General features: G+C 35.1%; 2 protein-coding genes across 4 annotated transcripts in view; both read left to right on the top strand.

The window, feature by feature from the left end:
* Positions 1–23,758, top strand: part of TTN (titin) — a gene marked incomplete at both ends in the record, with an annotated part of 282,756 nt that overhangs the window by 123,598 nt on the left and 135,400 nt on the right. The gene's annotated exons all lie outside the window — the stretch shown is intronic.
* The window catches only part of LOC307056949 (titin-like), a gene marked incomplete at both ends in the record, with an annotated part of 88,625 nt that overhangs the window by 47,817 nt on the left and 17,050 nt on the right, over positions 1–23,758 (top strand). The window contains 35 exons of the mRNA XM_079709934.1: positions 50–133; positions 378–479; positions 898–1,014; positions 2,801–2,881; positions 3,074–3,142; positions 3,304–3,459; positions 3,621–3,704; positions 3,994–4,077; positions 4,300–4,383; positions 5,174–5,254; positions 5,557–5,763; positions 6,683–6,760; positions 6,968–7,042; positions 7,249–7,341; positions 8,123–8,200; positions 8,397–8,570; positions 8,778–8,861; positions 9,053–9,130; positions 9,634–9,717; positions 9,978–10,061; positions 10,271–10,354; positions 10,551–10,747; positions 10,802–10,976; positions 11,314–11,388; positions 12,504–12,578; positions 12,744–12,827; positions 13,622–13,696; positions 14,363–14,455; positions 15,053–15,130; positions 16,098–16,166; positions 16,319–16,408; positions 16,546–16,839; positions 17,677–17,757; positions 18,886–18,963; positions 19,507–19,590. Coding sequence (XP_079566060.1) covers positions 50–133; positions 378–479; positions 898–1,014; positions 2,801–2,881; positions 3,074–3,142; positions 3,304–3,459; positions 3,621–3,704; positions 3,994–4,077; positions 4,300–4,383; positions 5,174–5,254; positions 5,557–5,763; positions 6,683–6,760; positions 6,968–7,042; positions 7,249–7,341; positions 8,123–8,200; positions 8,397–8,570; positions 8,778–8,861; positions 9,053–9,130; positions 9,634–9,717; positions 9,978–10,061; positions 10,271–10,354; positions 10,551–10,747; positions 10,802–10,976; positions 11,314–11,388; positions 12,504–12,578; positions 12,744–12,827; positions 13,622–13,696; positions 14,363–14,455; positions 15,053–15,130; positions 16,098–16,166; positions 16,319–16,408; positions 16,546–16,839; positions 17,677–17,757; positions 18,886–18,963; positions 19,507–19,590 — 3,609 coding nt within the window. The remainder of the gene's footprint in view (positions 1–49; positions 134–377; positions 480–897; positions 1,015–2,800; positions 2,882–3,073; positions 3,143–3,303; positions 3,460–3,620; positions 3,705–3,993; positions 4,078–4,299; positions 4,384–5,173; positions 5,255–5,556; positions 5,764–6,682; positions 6,761–6,967; positions 7,043–7,248; positions 7,342–8,122; positions 8,201–8,396; positions 8,571–8,777; positions 8,862–9,052; positions 9,131–9,633; positions 9,718–9,977; positions 10,062–10,270; positions 10,355–10,550; positions 10,748–10,801; positions 10,977–11,313; positions 11,389–12,503; positions 12,579–12,743; positions 12,828–13,621; positions 13,697–14,362; positions 14,456–15,052; positions 15,131–16,097; positions 16,167–16,318; positions 16,409–16,545; positions 16,840–17,676; positions 17,758–18,885; positions 18,964–19,506; positions 19,591–23,758) is intronic.

Genomic DNA, 23,758 nt, shown 5'->3' with positions numbered 1-23,758 from the left:
CTTCAATGAGATAACACTGAAGTTCTAAAAGCGCACAATGTTTTTAAAGTGCCCACTCTGCCTAAGAAACCTGTCCCTGAGGAGAAAGTTCCCGTGCCAGTTCCTGCTGCTAAGAAAGCCCCTCCTCCCCGAGGTAGGATTTGTCTCAAGCCTCTGACAAAAAATCTTTTAGCTGGTGGATTCTTTCTCCTATCTGGTGTCTTCTTGTACTGACCCTTTGTCTCTCTTGGATAGAATTTTTGTGTGTATATACTCGTGATACGTTATGTAATTTGCTAGTGAAAGTGGTGTACTGTGCAAATCTTCCCCAAACTTCAGGGAGAGAAAATTGTTAAGGTTCTTGGTTTCTAAGCTTCAACTTTAATCCTTTCTTAAAGCTGAAGTTTCTAAGAAAACTGTCGTAGAGGAAAAAAGATTTGTTGGTGAAGAAAAACCATCCGTTGCAGTTCCTCAAAGAGTGGAGGTCGTGCGGCATGAAGGTATATAATCAGAAGTGAGGGGAGAAATGAGTTTGCGTGTGTTTCCTCCAAGTCTTTTCTTCTTACCACATAGTTTACTTTAGAAGTTGTTCTTATCAGTGTCTGTTGTAGCCTCTGAGACTGAATGTTTTGTGTCTGCATTGGTCCTGAATCATTCTAAGAGGGTGAGTGGGGTGCTGAACATGTGGTAATTGTGAAAGTGGCCTCATTTGGGCATAATCTGAATATTCTTCTCAGTCTTGCGCTGTACTGTCCCCTCATCTGAACTCAGCTCTCTCCTTCTTGTAATGAAGAAGCACTGTGAAACCACCCCCTAAGCAGAAGAAGAACATTACCCATCTATAGGGAACTCATGGTTATAATCAGTACTTCAATGGGCTGTTCAGGCTGAATTTAAAGTAAATCTTATCTTTTAAAGTATCCACAGAGGAGGAATGGAGTTATTCAGAAGAAGAGGAAAGAATATATGTTTCAGTTTATAGAGAAGAGGAAAGAGAGGAGGAGGAGGAGGAAGTGGAGGTTACAGAATATGAAGGTAAATAATGCAGATAAGCTAGTGGTGAGCTGGCATCTTGATAAGCTGTTTTCCTTCACAGATTATTTATCAGATTAATGAAAGTGACACAAATTCAGGGAACGTCTACTTGTCTTATTTGATGTATCTTTTGATCAAAACACAAGACTCAGGAGCATTAATTAAACATCCAAAGTATTCCTTGTCCATTCTCTCTAACTTGGCTCTGTAGGAAACAAGCCTTCATATTTATAGGTAACTAATGGTGCAAGTATCTCCATACACATTTATCCTTTCGGTAGATGGGACTTGGTTTCAGTATGGTGGACTGCCATAATCTTCACCTTGGTAGTCTAATGTCTAAAACATGGGTAACAAATAGCAGTGTTGATAGCACAAATCACTAATGTGTCCTGAATCACAGATTTTAAATGAATAAGAAATTATATACATTATTACATTCCAGAAGTCAAGGCCAGGTTTGAGAGTGAAGCACTCAACACATAGGGCTTTCCAATATTCCATGTATGGAGAAAACAGTCGTGCAATATCTTTCATTAGATCAATTTGTTATTCAGATGTTCACATACCTATAAAGCTAGTTCTCTATAGCTTAGGATTGAACAACGAGCTTTATTTCAATGTTGGGATACCCTTTAAATGAATTAAGACACCCCTAGGTTTACTGCTGAAGTTCAGCATTCTGGCTAAAGCTATATATCTGAAAGAACTTTAATAAGAAAGTTTTAATGTAGCTCTGCTTTAAAGATTAATCCATAAGTTTCTCAGTAAATTAACTGTCTTCCCAATGAAAAGATGAATAGAATTGTACAGGCAGATGCCCTTGAGTGTATCTCTGGCTAATAAAAGGGGCCCTACCTCTTCTCCACTTGGAAGAAAAGTCCATGTGAAATCCAGATGTGCAGTCTTAATGGAATGGCTTAGAACAGAGCAAGACTTGACTCCCTAGAGGAAGCCCACCAGTTCTGTTGTGCTTCCTGGGAAAGGCCAAGATGAGCATAAGTCAGGAATCTGATGGATTCAAAGAGGGTCCTATCCCTTCTAGAAATGTTTGGGAAACCATAACATGTACACAAGGAAAGTTCTCATTGCATGAATATAATTTCAGTTTTGTATACATTATAAATTTCTTTTAGTACTATAGACTCTGATTAAAAGGAAAGACATTTTATGATATTCTTATGTTTCCATTAAGCCCAAAGATTTAGGGAAAAGATGGGTAGCCTGTTAAGTTTACTCCTAGTGTTTGTAACTAGATCTTTGTATTCTATAATTAATCTTATACACATAGACTCAAAAATCATAGGAAGGCTCTTTCCTTGTCCACCATAGCTACTCTCGCAAAACCTGGGGGGAAAGTCTTGTTTCCAAGTCCTCAGTAGGTTTTTCGTATGTAATACAGGTTTTTTCTTTCTTATGGACCTACTTGTGATTCCTCAAGTATATTTTTGAAACTTGTCTTCAAATTCCTGTGTTCTTGTTAACTTAGCCGCTAGGATTGTTTTTACGTCTTGCACTTGTCCTGTTCTTCCTGTGAATACAAGCACTGTTATCTTTATGTTATACTTAAAAATTAAATTACTGAAACTTATTTTCTATGCTCTTTATTAAGGCATATGCTGTGATTAAAATCTTCTTCTTTGGGTATTTTAAATGAGAACAATCAGGGAGTTGGAAAGTGTTAAACTTTTACTATTTTACTTACTTTTTGACATAATAAAGTACAGCTAAAATTAAACATGAAAAACACTACAACCTATCTTCTTTGAAATTGATATCTTTAAAGTGATGGAAGAGCCTGAGGAATATGTTGTAGAAGAAGAGCTGCACCTTATTTCTGAGAAAGTGGACGCTGAACTAGCCGAAGGTAGACCAACTCTTAGATTAATTCTAGCCCCATATGTGTTTGGCTTGTCCCATTCTTAATGTCCTCTTCTAGTTAATTTTTTGTCTGTATTGAAAATGTTGATAAATATCATGTGTAATAAAAATATTCCTTAAATTTTTATTAAAAAGAAATCTGGACATTTCCACAAATGTATTTTATAATCTTTTCAAGTGCCTGAGAAGAAAATTGTACCAAAACCGAAAACTCTTGCTAAAATAGAGGAGCCTCCACCAGCTAAAGGTACAATTCTCTCTCGAAGAAATGGGATACGATTTGTCTTAATAGCTATACTAATGCCTTTAGTTTGAATAACTGCCTCAGTTTTGTCAGCATATATGTGTAAATATTTTTACTGACTATAGACATTAATGTTTGTGTAAATGTGTGATCTTTTCATAAAGTGAGTTCTTTGCCCCAACATTACACTTCTCCTGTAATGCAAACTAATATTCTTAAACCTAATATTTCTAAAGTTCCTGAAGTACCTAAGAAAATTGTGCCAGAAAAGAAAATTCCTGCTGCAGTTCCCAAAAAGGAAAAGGTGCCACCAGCCAAAGGTATATTGGGCTTTCCTTTATTCTTGAATAATGCCTGTCTTTTTAAATCTTAAATTGATACATTCTTCATATTTTTATGACATTAACAAGAAAATAAGTGTGGCTATGTTTAGTGTTTTTCACATTTGTATGTCTGACCGTGTTGTGCAATGTCTTTTAAGTGCCAGAAGAGCCAAAGAAACCAGTTCCTGAAAAAAGGGCTCCCCCCAAAGTGGCTAAGATAGAAGAACCTCCTCCCACCAAAGGTAAACAAAACCCCCCAGCACAACAACTAGAAACATGTCTTGTCTTTCTCGTCCTCTCACTACTGTCCTTGGGTCACCCCTTCTGTATGGATGTTATTGGTGTATGTTGGCCGCAAGGATATATTATTGCCTTGTCTATGGTGGACTATTACTTACTTGTTGTGAAGTTCATTTGTGTGTACCTTGTAAAATTGTTATACTCTAAAATCACAATACTTTCTGGCTAATACATTTTTTAAAATTCCACTTTAAGTAATATAACTCCATAATACTAAAATTATCTTTCAAGTGACTGAGAGGCACATGCAAATTGCCCAGGAAGAAAAAGTTCACGTTGCTGTAACTAAAAAAGTGAAGCCTCCAAGACCAAGAGGTACATGGGGCCTTTCAATACACAGAATAATGTACCTACCCTATTCTCTTTACCAAATACACTAGTTATGGGTGTTGGTTTTTTGTTGTCATTGTTGTAGTTGTTTTATGTTTGAAATTGTGAAAATATCAAGTCTTTTATGTTTGAGTTACTGCTATACAACTACCTTTTTGTTGTTTGAATGAGGAAAACAGTTCTTTAAAGTGAAATCTGTCTTTAAAGTGCCTGAGGAACCCAAGAGAGCTGTTCCAGAAGAAAAAGTTCCAAAACTCAAGCCTAGAAAAGAGGAGGAGCCACCAGTAAAAGGTATACCAACTTTTCCAAAAATCAAAATAAGCTTTCAGGTATCAAAATAAGCTTATAGGTATAACTAATCTAGTGGAATTGGGATCCTTAGAGAAAATAATTTAAATATGTATACAAAGTAAGTAATATGCATATGCTATTCCATATCATCTCAAAACTAAATATTTCTGATACCAGAAAATATTGTCTCTTCTTCTCAAAAAAAAAACAAAAACAAAAGTGAAACTTCATACAAACGTGTAGATACTTTCCCTTAAAACGTATTTATCTTCTAATGTGTCTTTGTCTATAACTAAACTCCTTTGCAGAAATGCTTGTTTTGTGTGGCAACCTTTGGTGAAATTAAAAATTTTTAAACCCTCAATTTTCTACATTGTGCCAGTAGAGCTTATGAAAACACCTTAGAATTAAAGTGAAGAAACTATTCATGTGATGCAACCTTCTGTCTAATGCTTGTTTGATAGTCATTGTTTATACTGTCTAGTTGTCTTTTTTCTTTTATAAATATTACTTGATTTCTTAAAGTTATTCAATGTCTTTTAAGTATTAAGTAGCTTAGAAAAAAGTATATATATATATATATATATATATATATATATATATATATATTAGAACATGTTTATTTCCAAGTCTATTGATTTTTCTTACCACTTAAATGAAAACTTTAAACAATGAGCATGGTTATGGTCATCTTTGTCCTCTTTGTCCTTGGATTGTGCATACACAAGTTCTCTTAACACATGTTATTCTGAATCTTGCAATTCACTTTTAATAATTACTCTTTTTAAAGTGACTGAACTCAGGAAAGGAGCTGTTAAAGAACAAAAGGTATCCATTGAAGTTCCAAAAAGAGAACCTCCAGCAGCTAAAGGTATATTGTGCTTTGACTAAATAATAAAATGAAGCATGAACCTACACAGCTCTTTGCCTGTTAGTTTCTAATTTGACTCTCATTCTTTATTGGCTTATTGTTGCCTAAAGGCAGGGAATCTAACATTTGAAATTATAAATAGCAAATGTACACCCTGTAATACCTTGGCCAACAAAGCACAGTCAGGGTCTCCCATAACCAGTGCATGAGACCATCACAAAGGAATGAGATCAGAGCACATTGTCACTATGGTCCCTAAATGGGCTTCAAGTAAAATGCACCTGTTGTCAATATTATTCCAGAAGTAACTGTAACAGCAGAGAAAGAACGGGCTTACACCCAGGAAGAAGAAACTGTTTCAACACACTGGGAAGAGGAATATGAAGAATATGATTATAAAGAATTTGAGGAGTATGAACCAACAGAAGAATATGACCAATATGAAGAGTATGAGGAACATGAGTTCGAACATTATGAAGAGTATAAAGAACATGAAGAATATGTCACAGGTATGAGCAGAACTGCAAACCTGAAACCACATTAAATGTGAGCAAAATCCATAGAACAGGATAAAATTTTGAATGCCCAAAGAAATTTGGAAAGAACTTTGTTTTGTTTGGCAAATTCAGAATTTATTTTTCTTGGATAACTTCTAGGAAAAAAAATCTCTATAAATCGTAAAGTTACTGTTAGCGTTTGGTTCTGGGCATAATCTATTTCCTCTCCTTTTTGCTTATAAGAAAATGTCATTACGTTTCTTTCTCCAAAAGGTCAAGAGTCTATCTTCAAGCGCCCTTGATCATTCTAATACATGACCAAAAATTTCTCAACATATCTCATCCTGAAGCTTGTTATTATCAAACATAATAGGCTATTGAGAAAACACCCTACCCTCGGGGTTCCCATCATCAAAACTTCACAAAGACTGCTTCAAAAGTAAACACAGAGAAAGCCAACACAAGCCATTGTGTTTTATCTTTGTGAAGATCAAATCTGTAGGAATAAGTTTCTATTGGAATTTCAAAATGAAGCAATATTATTTCACTTACTCTATTTTTGATGTTTCACCGCCTAACTTTGAGAATGTTCTATGTAGTTTTACAAATAGAATTAAAAAACAATATTATGTGGGGAGGAGTTTAACCATGATTTTGTCTACCTGAAGTGAAATGATAATATAATATGTAAAAGGGAGTCACAATTACCTAACTGAAGTAAATAGCAAGGAGGAAATAGCAATAAAAGCTTTTTTAGGTCTTTTATACCTTATTCTACTTGGATCTCTGATTCTCACTCACCTCTAGAGGCTATGTCTATGCTGTAGATAAGATATGTTATTTTAGTTCTTCATATCCATTGAAGAAATATCATTTTTTTATATTCTAACAAAAATGTCTAACATTAAATACCCTGTATATATTTTTAAAGAACCTGAGAAGCCCATCCCAGTAAAGCCTGTCCAGGAAGAACCGGTTCCCACAAAACCAAAGATCCCACCAGCTAAAGGTAGAGTGAGAAAAATATTGTCAATCATGAGACCTGTGGTGCCTACACGTCTGTCCAACTATAAATCCATGTTGAAGTGGCAGTGTACCAATCGTGTGTGTGTTTGGGGTCATTATGTTGTACATCATATTTCTTATTTTTTTCTTCTTACTACTCTTAAGAAATTTGGTTCAGGTTTTTAAATCTGTTAATATTGATGTTTTAAAGTGCCGAAGAAAGTGGTTCCTGAAGAAAAAGTACCAGTTCCCATTCCTAAGAAACTCAAACCTCCACCACCCAAAGGTACATGGCAGTGTAATAACTACCAAAAACATCTTTTTTACTTATGTTCTATAAACGTGTCTTACTACCTTGTCTGATGTTCTTTGTCTTTACTGAATATATTGTTTGGTGCTGATTCTTACATTTCTTGGCGTTTCATGTATTTTTATTTACATGATGTTCGTGTGGTTGGTTTTAACGGTCTTTAATAATTAATATCTTTAAAGTGCCTGAAGAAGCAAAGAAAGTTGTTGAGGAAAAAATACACATTTCAATTACCAAACGTGAAAAAGAGCAGGTGACTGAACCAGCTGATAAAGGTATAATTTCCTTCCTCGATTGTGGTCTTTTATAATGTCTCTTTTAAAACTAAAGCAGCTGTGTTTTTGCTTTTTTTTTTTCACTGTCTTGTGTCTTTTATATTAATCGTTAGGTGGATGTTGGATGTAAAAATCTGTAAATACAGGATAAAAAGATAATGTTATCTTAAAAGGAAAAGTTATTTCAAAATATATCCATAGCTTCTTATACAGTGGCTGTGTCCTAACACATGGCTACAATACATATAAAATAGAATGTTTGGATTTAAAATCAGTGACCATTTGGCACATTCCTGACTTATCTAAATTGATGTGATGATATAACAATATTCACCACAGTTTAATTCCTGTTTATTGATCCTAAAGTCATTTTGAAGTTTGAAAAAAAGAGTTAACTCAATGTCTAACCATTTTTCCCTGCTTTTTACTAAGTATTAAGTAACTTCACTGCAATTTCAGAAAGTATACTTATCCAGAAGTAAATTTAGCTTTTCAGTAAAGGATGTTTCATACAAGCAGAGATACCCGAACACTAAACATCACTTCACACTTGGTCTCTGCTACCTCAGACCTACCTGAGTACTTTTGTATGTTTTTATTCCAGTAAGGTTCAGAATCCTTTCCATGGAGAATCTGAAGTTTCTTATAAATGAACAATCACATATCTCTTATATGAGAGGCACTTGCAGCATTACTCTATTTCCTTAAAATACAATAAAGCAAGCATTCACTGGGTACCCTGTTTCTGACAATAAAATTTCCTTATACTTAATGTTTTAAGTGCCCATGAAGCCCAAGAGGGTTGTCACAGAAGAAAGAGTACCTGTTCCTAAAAAAGAAGTAGCAGCACCTGTTAGAGGTACCTATATTCACTCTTTTTAATGTGTTGTTTGTCTCTTTTGGTATGAAATTCATGTTCAGTTCTATGTGTAAAGTTCTTCTGTGGGAAAGATAAAGCCTATTCCTTCTTCTATTACAAATGGCTATGTTCCTAACGTGTCTTAATCTTATTGAATAATTGGAAAATATCCAACGTAAATATAATATCTTTAAAGTGCCTGAAGTACCTAAAAGACAACCAGAAGAGATTGCCTTTGAAGAGGAAGCTGTAACCCAAGTAGAGGAATATTTTGAAGAAGAAGAGTACATTCATGAAAAAGAAGAACTCATAACTGAAGAAGAAGAGGAGCTCATAACTGAAGAAGTGGTACCAGTGGTACCCGTCAAAGGTAGATTGTATCTCCTGCCAAGGGATAAGCAGCAGCATCTTTTGTATCCAATTTGTTCAAATTCTGGGGTTTATTAGCACTGATGACCAATTCTGCTTATTTTAGAAAAAGACACTTTTAGATGCTGAAATATGATTTCTGTAGTTGCTTTTCACATTTTATAGCTTTTCTGCAACATTTCCAAAATTCTTCATAATATCTTTAAAGTGCCTGAGGTACCCAAGAAACCTGTTCCAGAAGAGAAGAAACCTGTTCCTGTTCCCAAAAAGAAGGAAGCCCCACCAGCAAAAGGTACACCACCACTCTTATCATGAGCATATAAAAGACTTCATCTGCATATAAATAGCTAATTATCTTGAGTTCAGAACCTTGTGTGTGTTACTGTCTATTCTTCGAAACTGTCCTGTTGTTTGTTAACTATCCTTTGTGTGGATGTGTTGTTACTGGTAGTAAGAACTTATCAATAAACAATATCTTTAAAGTGCCTGAGATTCCTAAGAAGCCAGAGGAGAAAGTTCCTGTGCCCATTCCTAAGAAAGAGAAGGCTCCACCAGCTAAAGGTACATCTCTTTGTAATCCATCAGTGGAATAGTGTAATAAGTTACCCATGTATTGATAGTATAACTTGGTGAGCCGTATCAGTTCTTTCCCCATGATGATATTAACAATATTAATGCCAAGACAAGCTGGTTACTGGAGCAGTTTATTGTGTATTCATCTCTGAATTTTACCATCAAAGCATGCTGGTGCTTCATGCTTGGTTCCTCCTCTTTAGTGGAAAGTTCTTAGAGTAAAGTAAATTCTAATTGTAATACCAAAATGGACAAAATCATCATTTACCAGACATTGTGTGTTGTCTTTATCAGTCTATGTTTTTTCAGTGTTTTTTAATCTTAATTTTTGTGCATTTTCTGGCCTTTGTTTTGTGGCTGTTATAATTATTACTTTCATTCTTAAAGTGAAATTGTTAGAATATCTTTGATGCTTCAGTAAGGCCTAAAATTGCTAGATTCTTCTCTATGGGTGAAAAATTTGACACTAACCCTATTTGATATCTTTAAAGTTCCTGAAGTACCCAAGAAACCTGTACCAGAGGAGAAAGTGCCAGTACCGGTTCCTAAAAAGGTGGAAGCTCCACCTGCCAAAGGTACATGAACTTGCAATGTCATAAAATTTTTTAAATTTCAAATTTGCATATGAGTAAAAAATTAAATGGTTCAATTACGTGCTCTTTGGGGATGCAACGCTTTAGTATTCCTTTATGGAAAAGAAAATATTTTATTTTAAAGGTAAAATGCTTCTTGAAGTAACTTGGTCATACTCTTATGACTTTAATCTTTTTGAAACTACACTTAGACTCAAAATTTTAGGTTGTATAAAATGTTTCTCTAAATCATTTCTTTAAAGTGCCAGAAGTGCCCAAGAAGCCTGTGCCTGAGAAGAAGGTGCTGGTTCCTGCTCCTAAGAAAGTAGAGGCTCCATCTGCAAAAGGTACGTCACTTCATCATTTAAAGTCCATGGGAAAAAACCTTACATTTACATATATTCACATACAAATTCCCTTATAACATTACATGTTTTAAACAATTGTCTATCTTGTTAGAAATATAAAAGTCAGATATTTCATGATTCCTTTTTATGTCTATTGCTCTAAGACATGTAAAAGAACACATTCTTAAAGACAAATAATATCTTTAAAGTGCCAGTGGTGCCCAAGAAGGTCATCACAGAAGAAAAGGAGCCAACACCTGTTCCGAAAAAAGTGGAAGCTCCATCACCCAAAGGTACATTAATCACAAACAAAACCAAGGCAAAAAAGGAAAACTAACTGGCATTATACAGCCTCACTAATTATAATTACTTATGTTGGTGACAGTTGATGCTTTATGATCACAGAATATTTGCTTTTCATGTTGTCCCACTGTTTTGAATATTGTACATAAAAGTGATGCTTGTCCAATTGAACAAATATCTTTAAAGTGCCAAAGAAACGTGAGCCAGTTCCAGTTCCTGTAGCTCTACTTCGGGAAGAGAAAATTGTATTTGAAGAAGAAATTGTTCTTGAAGAGGAAGTTCTACTTGAGGAAGAGGAAGTTCCACCAGCGGAAGAGGAAATTCCACCTGAGGAAGAGGAATTTCCACCTGAGGAAGAGGAATTTCCACCAGAGGAAGAGGAAGTTCCACCAGAGGAAGAGGAAGTTCCACCAGAGGAAGAGGAAATTCTATCAGAGGAAGAGGAATTTCCACCAGAGGAAGAGGAAGTTCCACCAGAGGAAGAGGAAATTCTATCAGAGGAAGAGGAAGTTGCTCCTGAAGAAGAGGAAATTCCTCCTGGGGCGGAAGAATTTGTACCTGAAGAAGAAGTTCTTCCAGAAATTAAACCTAAGGTGCCAGTACCTGCACGAGGTATAGCAGTTCTTCTTGAAGTCATCAGGCCTCTTTTGTGTTGAATTCTGCCTTTCCATCTTTTTGTTCATCTCTAATTTTATCTATGTTGCTTTACTCTCTATGTCTTCTACCATCTAAATCTTAGAAAACATTCCAGACATGTGTGCTCTTATTGTTTTGTGTCTGTCTTATGTGTCTATTTATTGTAAATCGTCTGAATGTCTTTTCAAATTTCATGATATGAAATGTTATTTAGTTGTTTGTGGCCTTATTCTTATGTGTCTTTTTGTTACATATACAGTGCTGTACATGTGATTTTTAATGTCTTAAAATGAATGTTTTTAAGTGCCTGAAGTGCCAAAGAAACCTGTACCAGAGAAGAAAGTCCCTGTTCCAGCTCCTAAAAAAGTGGAACCTCCACCACCCAAAGGTACACCTCCCCAAAGTGAATACACATTCTTCATCCATACGTTCACCAGAAAAATTATAGCTGAACTGGGATTTAGGAAAATTTATGTTTATAAACTAGATTAGTCGCATTAATTTCTAAAAAAGTTCAGGAACACTGATATCCACTTTTTATTGGCTGCAAAGCAGTATTCAAGAGCAAAGATGGAAGGAAGTATTGTCCCAAAACTGCCCCAAAACTTCTACCCAATTCCCTATAATTTTATTAAACATAATAATTTTCATATAGATATTTTACAAGGCTAAATTATCTACACAAAAAATACCTGAAAAATATGATGAACAAATCTTCCTAAATGTCATCCTTCAACCATGTATATTAAGTGCCTTTATAACATCAGGATGAAAAGGTAAAAGAAGGAGTAATGTATTTATGAAAGCATTGCATAATAGCTTATGTCTTCTGATACATACATACAAATGGTAGCCCAGCAGGTTTTGATTTTAGCCTTGAATTTGTATCTTGCTGTGTTAGCCTGAGCAAGTCCTTTAACTGATCTGAGCCTAAAGTTCCTCTCCTATAAAATGGGGATACTAATGTCAGTTCTAGTGGGCTCAGATATTATTGTGAGGATAAAATAAAGTAAGGTATATAAAAGTACTCTATCACTGAGTGAATAGTATCCAGATTTATCATATTCAATCAGTTCATAGTACAGGACATAATATATTTATGCCTTAAAGCTCAATAATACTTTCTGCAAAAGTTTATGACATCACTACTTAAAATAAGCATGACCTCTCCACTAGGTTAAATAGTCTTATAAGCAGTGAAACAGTAAAGCCGATCCTTTATTGGATTTCAGGAATTCAGAAATATTTTTTAGATAATGATTTAATTAATTTCTAGTGAAATTTAAGTGGATGAAATGACAGCATCTGTCCTCTGGTATTCAAATAGGTTGCTGATCCCTTCCTCCACAAAACCTAATTATATCGTCACACTTGGGCTCCTGACTTGCATTAGGTCCCTACCCTGAGCAACTGTTGCATGTTGGTCTTTCTCTGTGGACTTCCTGTGTTCTCTCTTTTTTGTCCCTCACAATAAATTCTTATCATGGAATGATGTCTTTAAAGTGCCTGAGGTTAAGAAGAAAGTGCCAGAGAAGAAAGTGATCACTCCCAAGAAAGAGGAGGCTCCTCCTGCCACAGGTACTGCTGTTCCCAAGCTAATTAGACACTGCTGTTTCTTTCTTCACCTATAAAAGCCAAAATGTCCCATTTCCCAGTATTTGTTAACATAACTTACATTATCATGGTGTCCATTGTCTCTGTGTTTGTGAAATGAACTTACAAAATAAAATAATATCTTGAAAGTGCATGTGGTGCCTAAGAAGCCTGAACCAGAAAAGAAGGTGCCTCCTCCTGGTCTTAAGAAAGCAGTGGCTCCTCCTGCCAAAGGTATATCACTCCCAACAGGGGTGTGTTTGCTGCCCCGATGTTGAACTGTGATGCTCTTCACTTAGGAATGTTCCATATAGACGTTTGCATTGTGTGGTCTGTGTATAGTCGTTAGTTGGGACTCTGCTGCACCCGTGTTTGTGCTGTGTCAGTTCTTCCACTTTGTGTTTGTGTATTTTATGTTGATTTGTCTACGTATGTTGTTCCTACAAAATAAAAATACTAAACTTGTATATCTTTAAAGAGCCTGAAGTACCTAAGAAACCAGTCCCTGAAGTATCCATTGCTCTCCCTAAAAAAGTAGAGGCTCCAGGGGCTTCCCTGGTGGCGCAGTGGTTGAGAATCTGCCTGCCGATGCAGGGGACACGGGTTCGAGCCCTGGTCTGGGAAGATCCCACATGCCACGGAGCAACTGGGCCCGTGAGCCACAACTACTGAGCCTGTGCATCTGGAGCCTGTGCTCCGCAACAAGAGAGGCCACGACAGTGAAAGGCCCTCACACCGCGATGAAGAGTGGCCCCCACTTGCCACAGCCAAAAATAAATAAATTAATAAAAAAAAAAAAGTAGAGGCTCCAGCAGTAAAAGATAGAATGTCTCTTTAATGGACCCTTTATCTGAAACCACAAACCTCTTATTTTTGTCTCATTAACTGATGCTATGAGATGTCAATGTTTCATCTGGTGCATGTGCATTCTGTTAACTCTCTTGTGTTGAAAAATGGGGAACTTGGTCTTTATGTACTCCTCTTGGTTCTTGCATTTTAAGCACCTAAAACAATCAATATCTTTTAAGTTCCTGAGGTGCCTAAGAAAGTGGAAGAAAGACGAATCATTGTCCCTAAAGAAGAGGAAGTTCCACCAGTTGAAGGTAGATGACTTTCTAAGAAAATAGCATTTTCAAAAACATCATTGTCTTATTTTTGTCTAATATTTTCAGGAGGTAAATGCACATTTCACTCCAGAAAATAAATGTATTCACACTGTAAAAGCAATTATTCTTTACATAGTAGAAGCTGGATAGGCAAACTAAAACCGATCGAATCTCTCTTCTTACATGCTTAGGCTGTTTGTTTCCTTGTTTGTTTTATTTGTTTGTTTGTTTTACTTTAATGAGAATCTTTGAAGGGAAACCATATTTGCCATGGGAAATTTTTCATCTGGTGACTTGGTGGGCAGTTGTGGGATTAGCTTCTCCAGGAGGAGTTCCAGTTAAGCCTAAGTAACTGGTGCAGGAAATCTGACTTCTACCCCTAAGTGAATGTTTGACTTCAAAAAAATCCACCTCCATTAAAAATAATAATAATTTAAACTAAATTCTTTCTGAAGTTCTTTCCAGTTCTAAAATTCTGTGAAGGACCTAACATATTTTGAAGACACAGTAAGACTTTTTTCAAGGATGAGTGAGTTTTCACATGCATTTAGAAGGCTGAGTTAACTATGCTGATAAGACAACCTCAGTTTTCAGATGTATCATTTTAGTCTAATATTCAAATGAATTATAAAAATAATTTACAAAATAATCATCTTTTTAAAGTGTTTGAGGAGCCTGAAGAGCCTATTCCAGAAGAAGAGATCCCAGAGGAACCACCTCGCATAGAGGAGATTGAGGAGGTGGCGCCACCTAGAGGTACAGCTTCTTTTATGAGTTGGACATTTAAAATGTCTGGTGTTCCGAATATTTCTCAGAATTCATCTAAACCTGATATTCACCAGTATACTTTTCTTACATTATATCAATGATAAATTGAAGATTAATTACAACTGGCACCTGAAACTTTGTGTTCCTTTTCTTGACCCAACTTTTTCTACTGCGTGTACAATTCAGTTAGAATGAGAGAGAGAATTTTATGCTATTGACACTTTAATGTTTTTCTGGCCAGATGCAATTGTAATACTTTCTCCTAGTTTTCAATCCTTAGTTTTTTTCTTCAAGTGGGGGAAAATCTATTTCTATGGTGTTTGCTCTTTAGAATAATTGTTAGGCTATCATTGCTAAAGACTATGACAATCTTTTTATAGTTGATATTATGTTTGCTTATAGGATTTCCAAGTAATATCCTTCTCACCTTTAGAGTCAATACTTCATATAAGCAATTACCATTTAGGTTGCTAATATATTTTTTAAATAAATCAATGTTTTGTGTTTGGGGGTTTTTTTGGTATATGGTTGTTGTTCTGTTAATTGCATGTCATTTTTCAAAATGTCCATGAAATATCTTTTAAGTGCCTGAAGTGGTTAAGAAAGCAGTACCTGAAGCACCTACTCCTGTTCCTAAGAAAGTGGAGGCACCACCAGCTAAAGGTATAACAAATCCTTTTATTAAAGACAATATCTTTAAATTCCCATTCATTTTCTTTTTAAAAAACAAAAGTATCTTCATTCATTACTTTCTTAGAGTCATTTAAATAGGAAACTTATGAAATTGATTAAGAACCTGTCAAATATAATTCATTCGATTGTTTTAGCCTTTTTTGGAACGTTAATGAATGAGTATATGTGTGTGTATGTGTGTGTGCATGTGTGTGTGAATTATTCCAGAATATTCTTATTTAGCTGAGAATTTTAATGGTTATAGTACCTCTCTCTATACTTATATACATTACAATGGATCCTTCCCAACATTCCATTCCTAGATTTTATTCCATTACATAAGTCAAATTTTCTCGTGTAATTATTATAATAATGTCTACTGTGTTATTTTATGGAGGGGGGTTATCTGTTCTAATGCTTAGATAATAATTATTTTAAAGAGCCTCGTGTCCCTTTTGTAATATCTGGCCAGAGCATTCAAGGTTATTACAAAACGTCTATCTCTCATTGTTCCTAATTAGGTTAATGCTTCAGTAGCACTCCTAATTGATTAAGTTATGCTGTCCCTATTGCAATAGACATCCTCAGCAGACACAATAGTGCCCAGCAGAACGTGACACCTGTATCAAGGCTTAAGTACTCTATGATGGTAATCACTTGAAAGAAGCCTTCATCAAATTAAAAATAGTAGAAGTAGGCCCAATATTGGTAATCTCTGCTATTAAAAAAAAAAAGATAGCACAGGTTCTTTGTGAACATACCTTCTTCTAAGGTGTGGCTAGTACAAATGAGTGATTTGGAAAAATATCTTTATAGCCTCTAAAATTGGTGTCCAATTTTACAATAGAGTGACTTCTTAGACTTCGATTATTGTAATGTTGATGTTGTTTCTGATGTTTTTATTTCATGTTTATCATTGAGTATTGTCAGCTAACTGAAACGCCTCATATCTTTAAAGTGCCAAAGAAGGTTCCTGAAGAAAAAGTACCTGTTCCTGTTCAGAAAAAAGAGGCCCCTCCTGCCAAAGGTACATCTTCTCTTTTTAACCTGAACTTTCTTATAATCTTTTTCATTAATATTTTTATGTTTTATGTCTACGTGTCTTGATCGTTTTTGATGTCTTCTGCCTATGGAATATTGCTCTTGACAGTCTCAAATATTAAAACTATATCTTTAAAGTGCCTGAAGTTCCAAAGAAAGTCCCAGAAAAGAAAGTCCCTGAAAAGAAAGTCCCTGTGCCTAAAAGAGAAGCTGTTCCCCCAGCTAAAGGTACTTTTGGGAAGATCTTTAATTTTCACGTGTTGCTGCATGAAAGCCTTTCTCAGCTGTTTTTATATTTTGAATTTACATCTTCATTTCTGCTGTGTTTAAAAAAGATAGATCTCTTAAAATAGATGCTCTTTCAGGGAGAGCTGTTCTTGAAGAAAAAATATCAGTTGCTGTCCACAAAGAGGAAGTAGTAAAAGAAAGAGCAGAATTAGAAATAGTGGAAGCACAAGTGGAAGAAGCTCGTGAAGAAGAGTTCCATGAGGTTGAAGAATACTTTGAAGAAGAAGAGTTCCATGAGGTTGAAGAAGTCCTCAAAGTAGAAGAGTATAGAGCTGAAGAAGTACATGAAGTTGAAGAAGTCCATAGGGTAATAGAAGTCTTAGAGGCTGAAGAAGTGGAAGTATATGAAAAACCCAAAGCTCCACCTAAAGGTATAGGGAATTGTGCAGATATTACAAATTATTATATGTTGCTCTAACTTCTTTTTTAAAGTACATTTCATATTCAGTTTGGACATTAGAAACCCACTTACTTTCCATGATAAAATCATGAAATACTTTAAGCATGAGTTTAAACTACTTGATAACAATGATTGATAGGGAGTAGAGATTAACCACAGAGTATAATTTTAGCCAACAAGATAATAATATTTGATATCTACTTACCTAAGGAGATAACATAATTCACGTTATGAATTTGTGGATTCCTTTTTAAATCCAAGTAAGAGTGTTACATGATTGTTACAGGTACCAAAATATCTGGCCAGTGTCATCAGTTGAGTGAGCAAGAAACTCCTCAGTTCACTGAGGAATTTACATGTCCAGGCAAAAGAACCATTGCTTTATTAGCATTTCAGTCAACTGTTCACAGACTGATAATTATTTATCCAAATCTTCCACCATTTTATGATATTTTCAGGAGAAATAACATTAAGGAAGGAAATGAAGTGTGGTAGTAGCACCTGCATTCTAGTATATTCTGAGGATAAACCTACAAATACATTCTCTGCAAGTCTACTCCAGCTCTTGAACAAATTAATAATATGTGTGTAATATGGAGGAATGTGTGTGTGCTTAGTATACACAGTAAATTTACAATACAGATGAAATTTAGCAAAATCAAGTCTTTTTTGGAAGTAGGTGTGGTATAAATTTTTTAAATATGAATAGAGAAAGCATTTTATGAGCCCTCATTGTACTAATTTTAGTCATCGTGGGCCATGATACTTCAGGAGTTCATTCTAAGCCAAAACACTAATATCTTTAAAGGGCCTGAGATATCCGAGAAAATCATCCCTCCAAAAAAACCACCTACTAAAGTTGTTCCTCGAAAAGAGCCACCAGCTAAAGGTATTTTATTGGTGAAAAATTACTTAACTAATTTTACATACAGTAGCACCTTGGCTGCTTTACAAGTTTGAATTCTACTTGATGTTTTTCTTCTGTGTTTTGTGTTTCTGGAATGTCTAAAACAAACTAATATCTTGAAAGTGGGTGAGGGGCTAAAGAAAGTTCTATCAAAAAAGAAAGTCACTGTTATACTTAAAATACCCAAAGCAATATCACTACTAACCAAACAGTGAACCCAGTTTTCCTTCTTTGGTACTCTTTGATTATATATTCACTCACCTGTTTATTGATAAATCCTTGTTTTCCTGTTAATTATTAATTTTAATGACCTAGTAAATATAAATACATTGTGACTGTGTGTTTAATGTCCCTGCTTTGTTCAGTTTCTGTTTGTTTTTTTTTGGGGGGTCTTCGCTGCTGCGTGCGGGCTTTCTCTAGTTGCGGCGAGCGGGGGCTACTCTTCGTTGCTGTGTGCGGACTTCTCATTGCGGTGGCTTCTCTTGTTGTGGAGCATAGGCTCTAGGCGCGCGGGCTTCAGTAGTTGTGGCACATGGGCTCAGTAGTTGTGGCTCGCAGGCTCTAGAGCGCAGGCTCAGTAGCTGTGGCACACGGGCCTAGTTGTTCCACAGCATGTGGGATCTTCCCGGACCAGGGCTCAAACCTGTGTCCCCTGCGTTGGCCGGCAGATTCTTAATCACTGCACCACCAGGGAAGCCCTGTTCAGTTTTTAAACCTCTTGAATTTCACAATAAAAATGAAAAACAGTAGCTTATAAATAATATATACTTACAGCTTTAAGTCTCTGAAGCATTTAAGAATGTTATCACTGAAGAGAAAATATCAATTATTCCACCAAAACAAGCAGAAAGAGCACCAGCTGAAGGTGTCTTATTCGTTTTTCTTGTCACATTCTTATGATTCTTACATGGGAAATTCCCTTGGATTTTTGTTGTTGTATTTGTTATCAAAATTCAACTCATTTTAATTACTGTAATGTATTTGATAAAGTGATGTCTGTATTTCATACTGTGGCTATGTTCTGTCTTTACATTTCTCTTACGCTCTACTTGTTAAAAAATCTTTATGAATGTTTAAAAGTAAAAGAAACTATCTCTACTGTCTCCAAAGTACCTGAAGTACCCAAGAAAATTGTGGTAGAAGAAGAAGTACGTGTTCCTGAAGAGCCCGAAGTTCCACCAGCTAAAGGTATCTGCCTTTGCTGATTCGCCACTAATACAAAACTCCCTTTTATTCATTTATTATGAGAAGAAAGAGAGAGAGATTGTTCTCCCCTCAATGCCACAAAATGGCTGAATTATGTAAACTTCAATTTATGTCCCATAACATAATCCTCCCTTTTGTGACTACCCTCTGGGAACCCAGGCCTAAGCCTAAAAATTGGTTTTATTTGTATTGATCCTCTTCTTAAGCAATATTTAAACATTGACCCCTCAACTTCTTTTTCAAAAATAATTCACTTTAGAAGCTATTTTGAAGTAGCTCTGGAAACAAATAAACATGTTCCAAGTGACAATAGAAAATCATGTTGTATCCAAAGGGCAAAGTCCTTCTAATATGACAAATCAACAACTCATCAACAAGGCCGTCTAGAGAGATGCATTGATTGTGTGTTTAGATGACTTATAATTTGGGGATTTTTTGACATTCTCCTTGTTAGATGCCCCTTTTTGTCTTGATATTTTACACACAATGATGCAATTTTTTAAAATAAAACAAATATCTTTAAAGCACCTGAAGCACCCAAGAAAATTGTTCCAGAAGAAAAAGTTCGTGAAGCTCTTCCTAAAAAGCCTGAAGTTCCACCAGCTAAAGGTATACACTGATACTAATCACAACATGAAATAACGCTATGTTTAGTTATTCATGATTTAAAGTGAATGTGAGTGATGTAAATATTTGTATTTTGTTTCTTTATATTCTTAATATCTTATTTTTGGTATTTATTACAATTAATATACTAATATCTTTGAAGTTCCTGAGGTGCCTAAGAAAAGTATTCAAGAAGAAATATCACCCATAGTTCTTTCTGAAGATGCAACGATGTACAGTGAGTGTAGAAAAGCTGGTGGTTCTCTTTGGTTTGTCTGTGTTTGTCTTCATAGCTTTTAAAAGTAAATATACTAATATCTTTTAAAATCCTAACATGCCAAAAATATTTGGCTAAAATTAGGTAATTTGAATGATTATTAGCCTCAGACAAGGTATATTTCCTCACCAATTTAAAAAATAAAGAGTCCTGTACGTATACCATTGCCCAATTTTAGAAAAGTCATTTGTCATGTTGAATTTGTCATTGTCTTGTTAACCTGTTCTGTGTACAAATGTCTTCTGCTTTTCAGCAATTCATTTTCTCAGACCATAAGGCAACTTTCTTTAACTTGATAATAATATTTTACTTGGATATGTAGAATCAAAATACTTCAGCATTAGTATTTTTTACTCTTTGCAACAATTGTTGTACACATTTTGGCAGTGCTATTCAAATACCCATAGATTTACAAGGCCATTAGAACCTCAAAAGAATTCTCAAACCATTTTTGGTTTTGCCTTCATAATATGAGTAAAAAAATATTCTGAATAGAATACTGTTTAATAATCTGAATAGTGAAAATGCCAGCAGTCAAGATATCCTTCCATTTATTTGAATGGAAAATTTAAATCCAATTTTTGTCACCCTATAATAATAGGTTTGGATAAAAATATATGATGACTCCCTCCTTAGAATACCCTTTCTATACTTGAGTTTGGTTATTATTATCAGCCAGTCTTCCTTTCTGAAATCTGGAGAAATCTTTATTTTTCAGCTGCCTTATTTTCCAAATATTTTATCATTCTTATTTTTCTTTTCTTCTTCCAATCTCTGAATGGTTTTCACATTCATATTGAATATGAAGCCATAGACTAGATTTGGTTTGAAAATATAGATAACTAGTTTCCTGGAACAGGAAAGGACTTAGATGAATTTCCAGTAGGTCAAATATTGGAGAATTCTTGATGTGCAACTCAACATCGACCCTGTTCCTTAAGAAAAAAATCCATAAAAATTAACAATAGGGAAATTTTACCAGTATCTTTCTGCAGACAAAGTAAAAGAATTATATACTAGTCCCTGACCAGTGAATTCCTCAATTTTACCATCATGATCATAAAGAAATGCTGAAAAGTCCTATATCATAAAACTGGGAATGAGGCTTTTTCCTAGCCAGTGTGTTATTGTCACTAACTTGGATCTATGTAGTACTAGTCATTTGAGTTAGAGATGTGTATTATGTATTATGTTTTTCTTAACACTATTCTTCATCCACCCTGAAATGCCTCTAATTGTATAAATACTAATATCTTTAAAGTTTATGAAGTATCTGAAGAATCATCTCCAGAAGAAAAAGTACTTGTGACTCATCCTCAAAAGACAAAAACCAAAGTAGCAAAAGGTATATAATACCAATGACCCAGTGAAGAAAATTTATTTTTGGCTCATTTTAAAAGCTCAATACTTTCCTTCACCATTTATAAATATAACTATACTCATATCTTTTAAGTGCCTGAACCACCCAAGAAAGTTGTTCCAGAGGACAAGATATATGTGACTATTCCTAAAAAGAGAGAAATACCAGCAACTAAAGGTACATTCCAACAACATCAAACTTGGATGAATATCTTTGGCTTCAAGACTCAAAAATTGCATGTTATATAATCTACTGTTTTTATAACTTCTAAGTGTAAACTTACTAATATCTTTAAAGAGCCTGATAAAACCAGAGAAGTATTTCCAGAGGTGGAGTTACCTGAGGCTGTTCCCAGTATTCCAGAGCATCTTCCAACTGAAGGTATAATTCTTAGTTATGAAAATCTAAATAAGAAAACCTTTCTTCATCAGTCTGCAAAATATGTTCACTGCTTTGTGTAGATTTTCACGACCTTTAATGCTAAAATACTAATATCTTTAGTGTCCCTAATGTACCCAAGACAAGGAACTATCTATGACTTGCTCCTAAAAAGTCAAATCCCACTCATATAATGAATAAACATTAGAACAAAAATAAAATTTCTAATTTAAGGTTATAATATCTGCTAATATCCCTAACTTTCTTTGTAAGTCATGTGTTCATGTCTTTGCCTTTCTCAATTAAAAAATACTAATATCTTTAAAGAGTTGGAAGTCTCCAAGGAAGATGTTCCAGAGAGACAACCTCCTGTTACCAAAAGAAGAAAAATACCACCACCAAAAGGTACAAGCCAGAAGAAGGTTGACTTTCTTATCTCATGACTGTAGTTGTACTCACCACGTGTAAAAATACTAATACCTCTAAAGCTCCAGATGCTACCAGGGAGATCACTTCAGAGACATGGGTCCCCCAAAGGAGCAGCTCGACTGGGTATATACATGTCCCCATGAGCCATAAGGGGGAAAAGTCCATAACTTTATACACATGGAGATGCTTGGGCTATAAATTTTATCTATGAGCCCTCCAGGGAAAATATATATACATATAATGTGCAGATGTGACCCAGATGGAAATAGCTATTGCTGTTTCCTTACAAAATAAAATTCAGACTAGCTAGAAAAAAAAATCTATATGAGAGATCACCTATAACATTTATATCCCTGAAACTAGACTGAATAGGCTCACCCCACACCGCTCTAAAGCAGAAATCAATGCCATAAAATGACAGAGGTGCTTGGCTGTAGACTATAGGTTAGTAATTCAAACGCTCCATGGGGTTGAAATTCCAGGATATAATACAACTACCTGTTGAATTGCTCTTCTATTAAAATAAACTTACTACCAAAAACAAGTGCATAAATTTGAAATAACTGAATTCCCCTAAGACTTAAATATCATAGAAATATTTTTAGAAAACCATGACTTAAAGAAAATAAAATATTAAGTTCACTGTGGAACTGTTCTATCTGTAATATCATCTCCACCCGAGAGCCTTCTAAAACCAGGGCAGTTAAAACCAAAACCAGTTAAAGTTGGAATTCTGCCCTGAATATTTATTTGCTCCTCTCATTGTCTTTTATTTTTAAAGAGTCCTACGTTTTCTCATTTTGAATATTTTCAGATAAGTCAACAGATGAGAACGTTTTAAAACATCTCCCAAAATTCTTCACCATGCCCATGATATTCTGTAATTTAAAGAATATCTGAACATTTTGACAATATTTTCTCTGTCTACAATATTTTAGTTGTTCTCCTTCCTCCTTTACTTGAAAAACAATCACCTTTTTAAAGTGCCTAAGGGACTTCCCTGGGAGTCCAGTGGTTAAGACTCCATGCTTCCACTGCAGGGAACATGGGTTTGATCCCCTGGTCAGGGAACTCAGATCCTGCAAGCCGCCTGAGACAGCCAAAAATAAAATAAAATAAAGTGCCTAAGGTGAGGGTACAAAATAAAGCCAATCCAGGTAAGGAGCTGTTTTATCCTCTTCAAACTAATAGCAAAAGGTACATTGTTAATTATTTAAAAATCAGTTTTTTTCACTTAAAGGTAAATTTTTATCTCAGTTCCTATGTATCTACCATTCAAAGAAATAAAATTACTAATATTGATAGTGCCTGAGGTGACCAAGAAAACAGCTCCCGATAATCAAGTATTCATACTGTTACCAAAGAATCAGATTTGGGGAGCGGGGAGGTCACCCAGTCTGGGACATTCCTGTAGGTGGGGTTTTGACTAAAACTCTTCATTGCTCTTCATCACTCTGAAGTACAATGAATTCATATCTTTAAAGTGCCTGAATCACCTCAAGAAGTTGTCCCTGTAAAGGAAATACTCATAGCTGCTCCCCCTGAAATTGAAACACCTTCCACTAAAGGTGTCATTCATTCTATCATTCCTTCCTTCATTTATTTAACAAATGCCCACTATGTGCATGGTGCTGGGGAGCTGGGGAATAATAAACAAAGACAAGATTTGACTCCTTTCTTCAAGACTTTGTACCTCATCCAGTTCTTGAAGGAAGCACCCTTGTAGA

The sequence above is a fragment of the Hyperoodon ampullatus genome (genome assembly GCF_949752795.1).
Source record: "Hyperoodon ampullatus genome assembly, chromosome: 8".
NCBI lineage: Eukaryota > Metazoa > Chordata > Mammalia > Artiodactyla > Ziphiidae > Hyperoodon > Hyperoodon ampullatus.
Note: the sequence above shows the minus strand (reverse complement) of the source record. Positions and strands in the feature narration are given on the sequence as shown.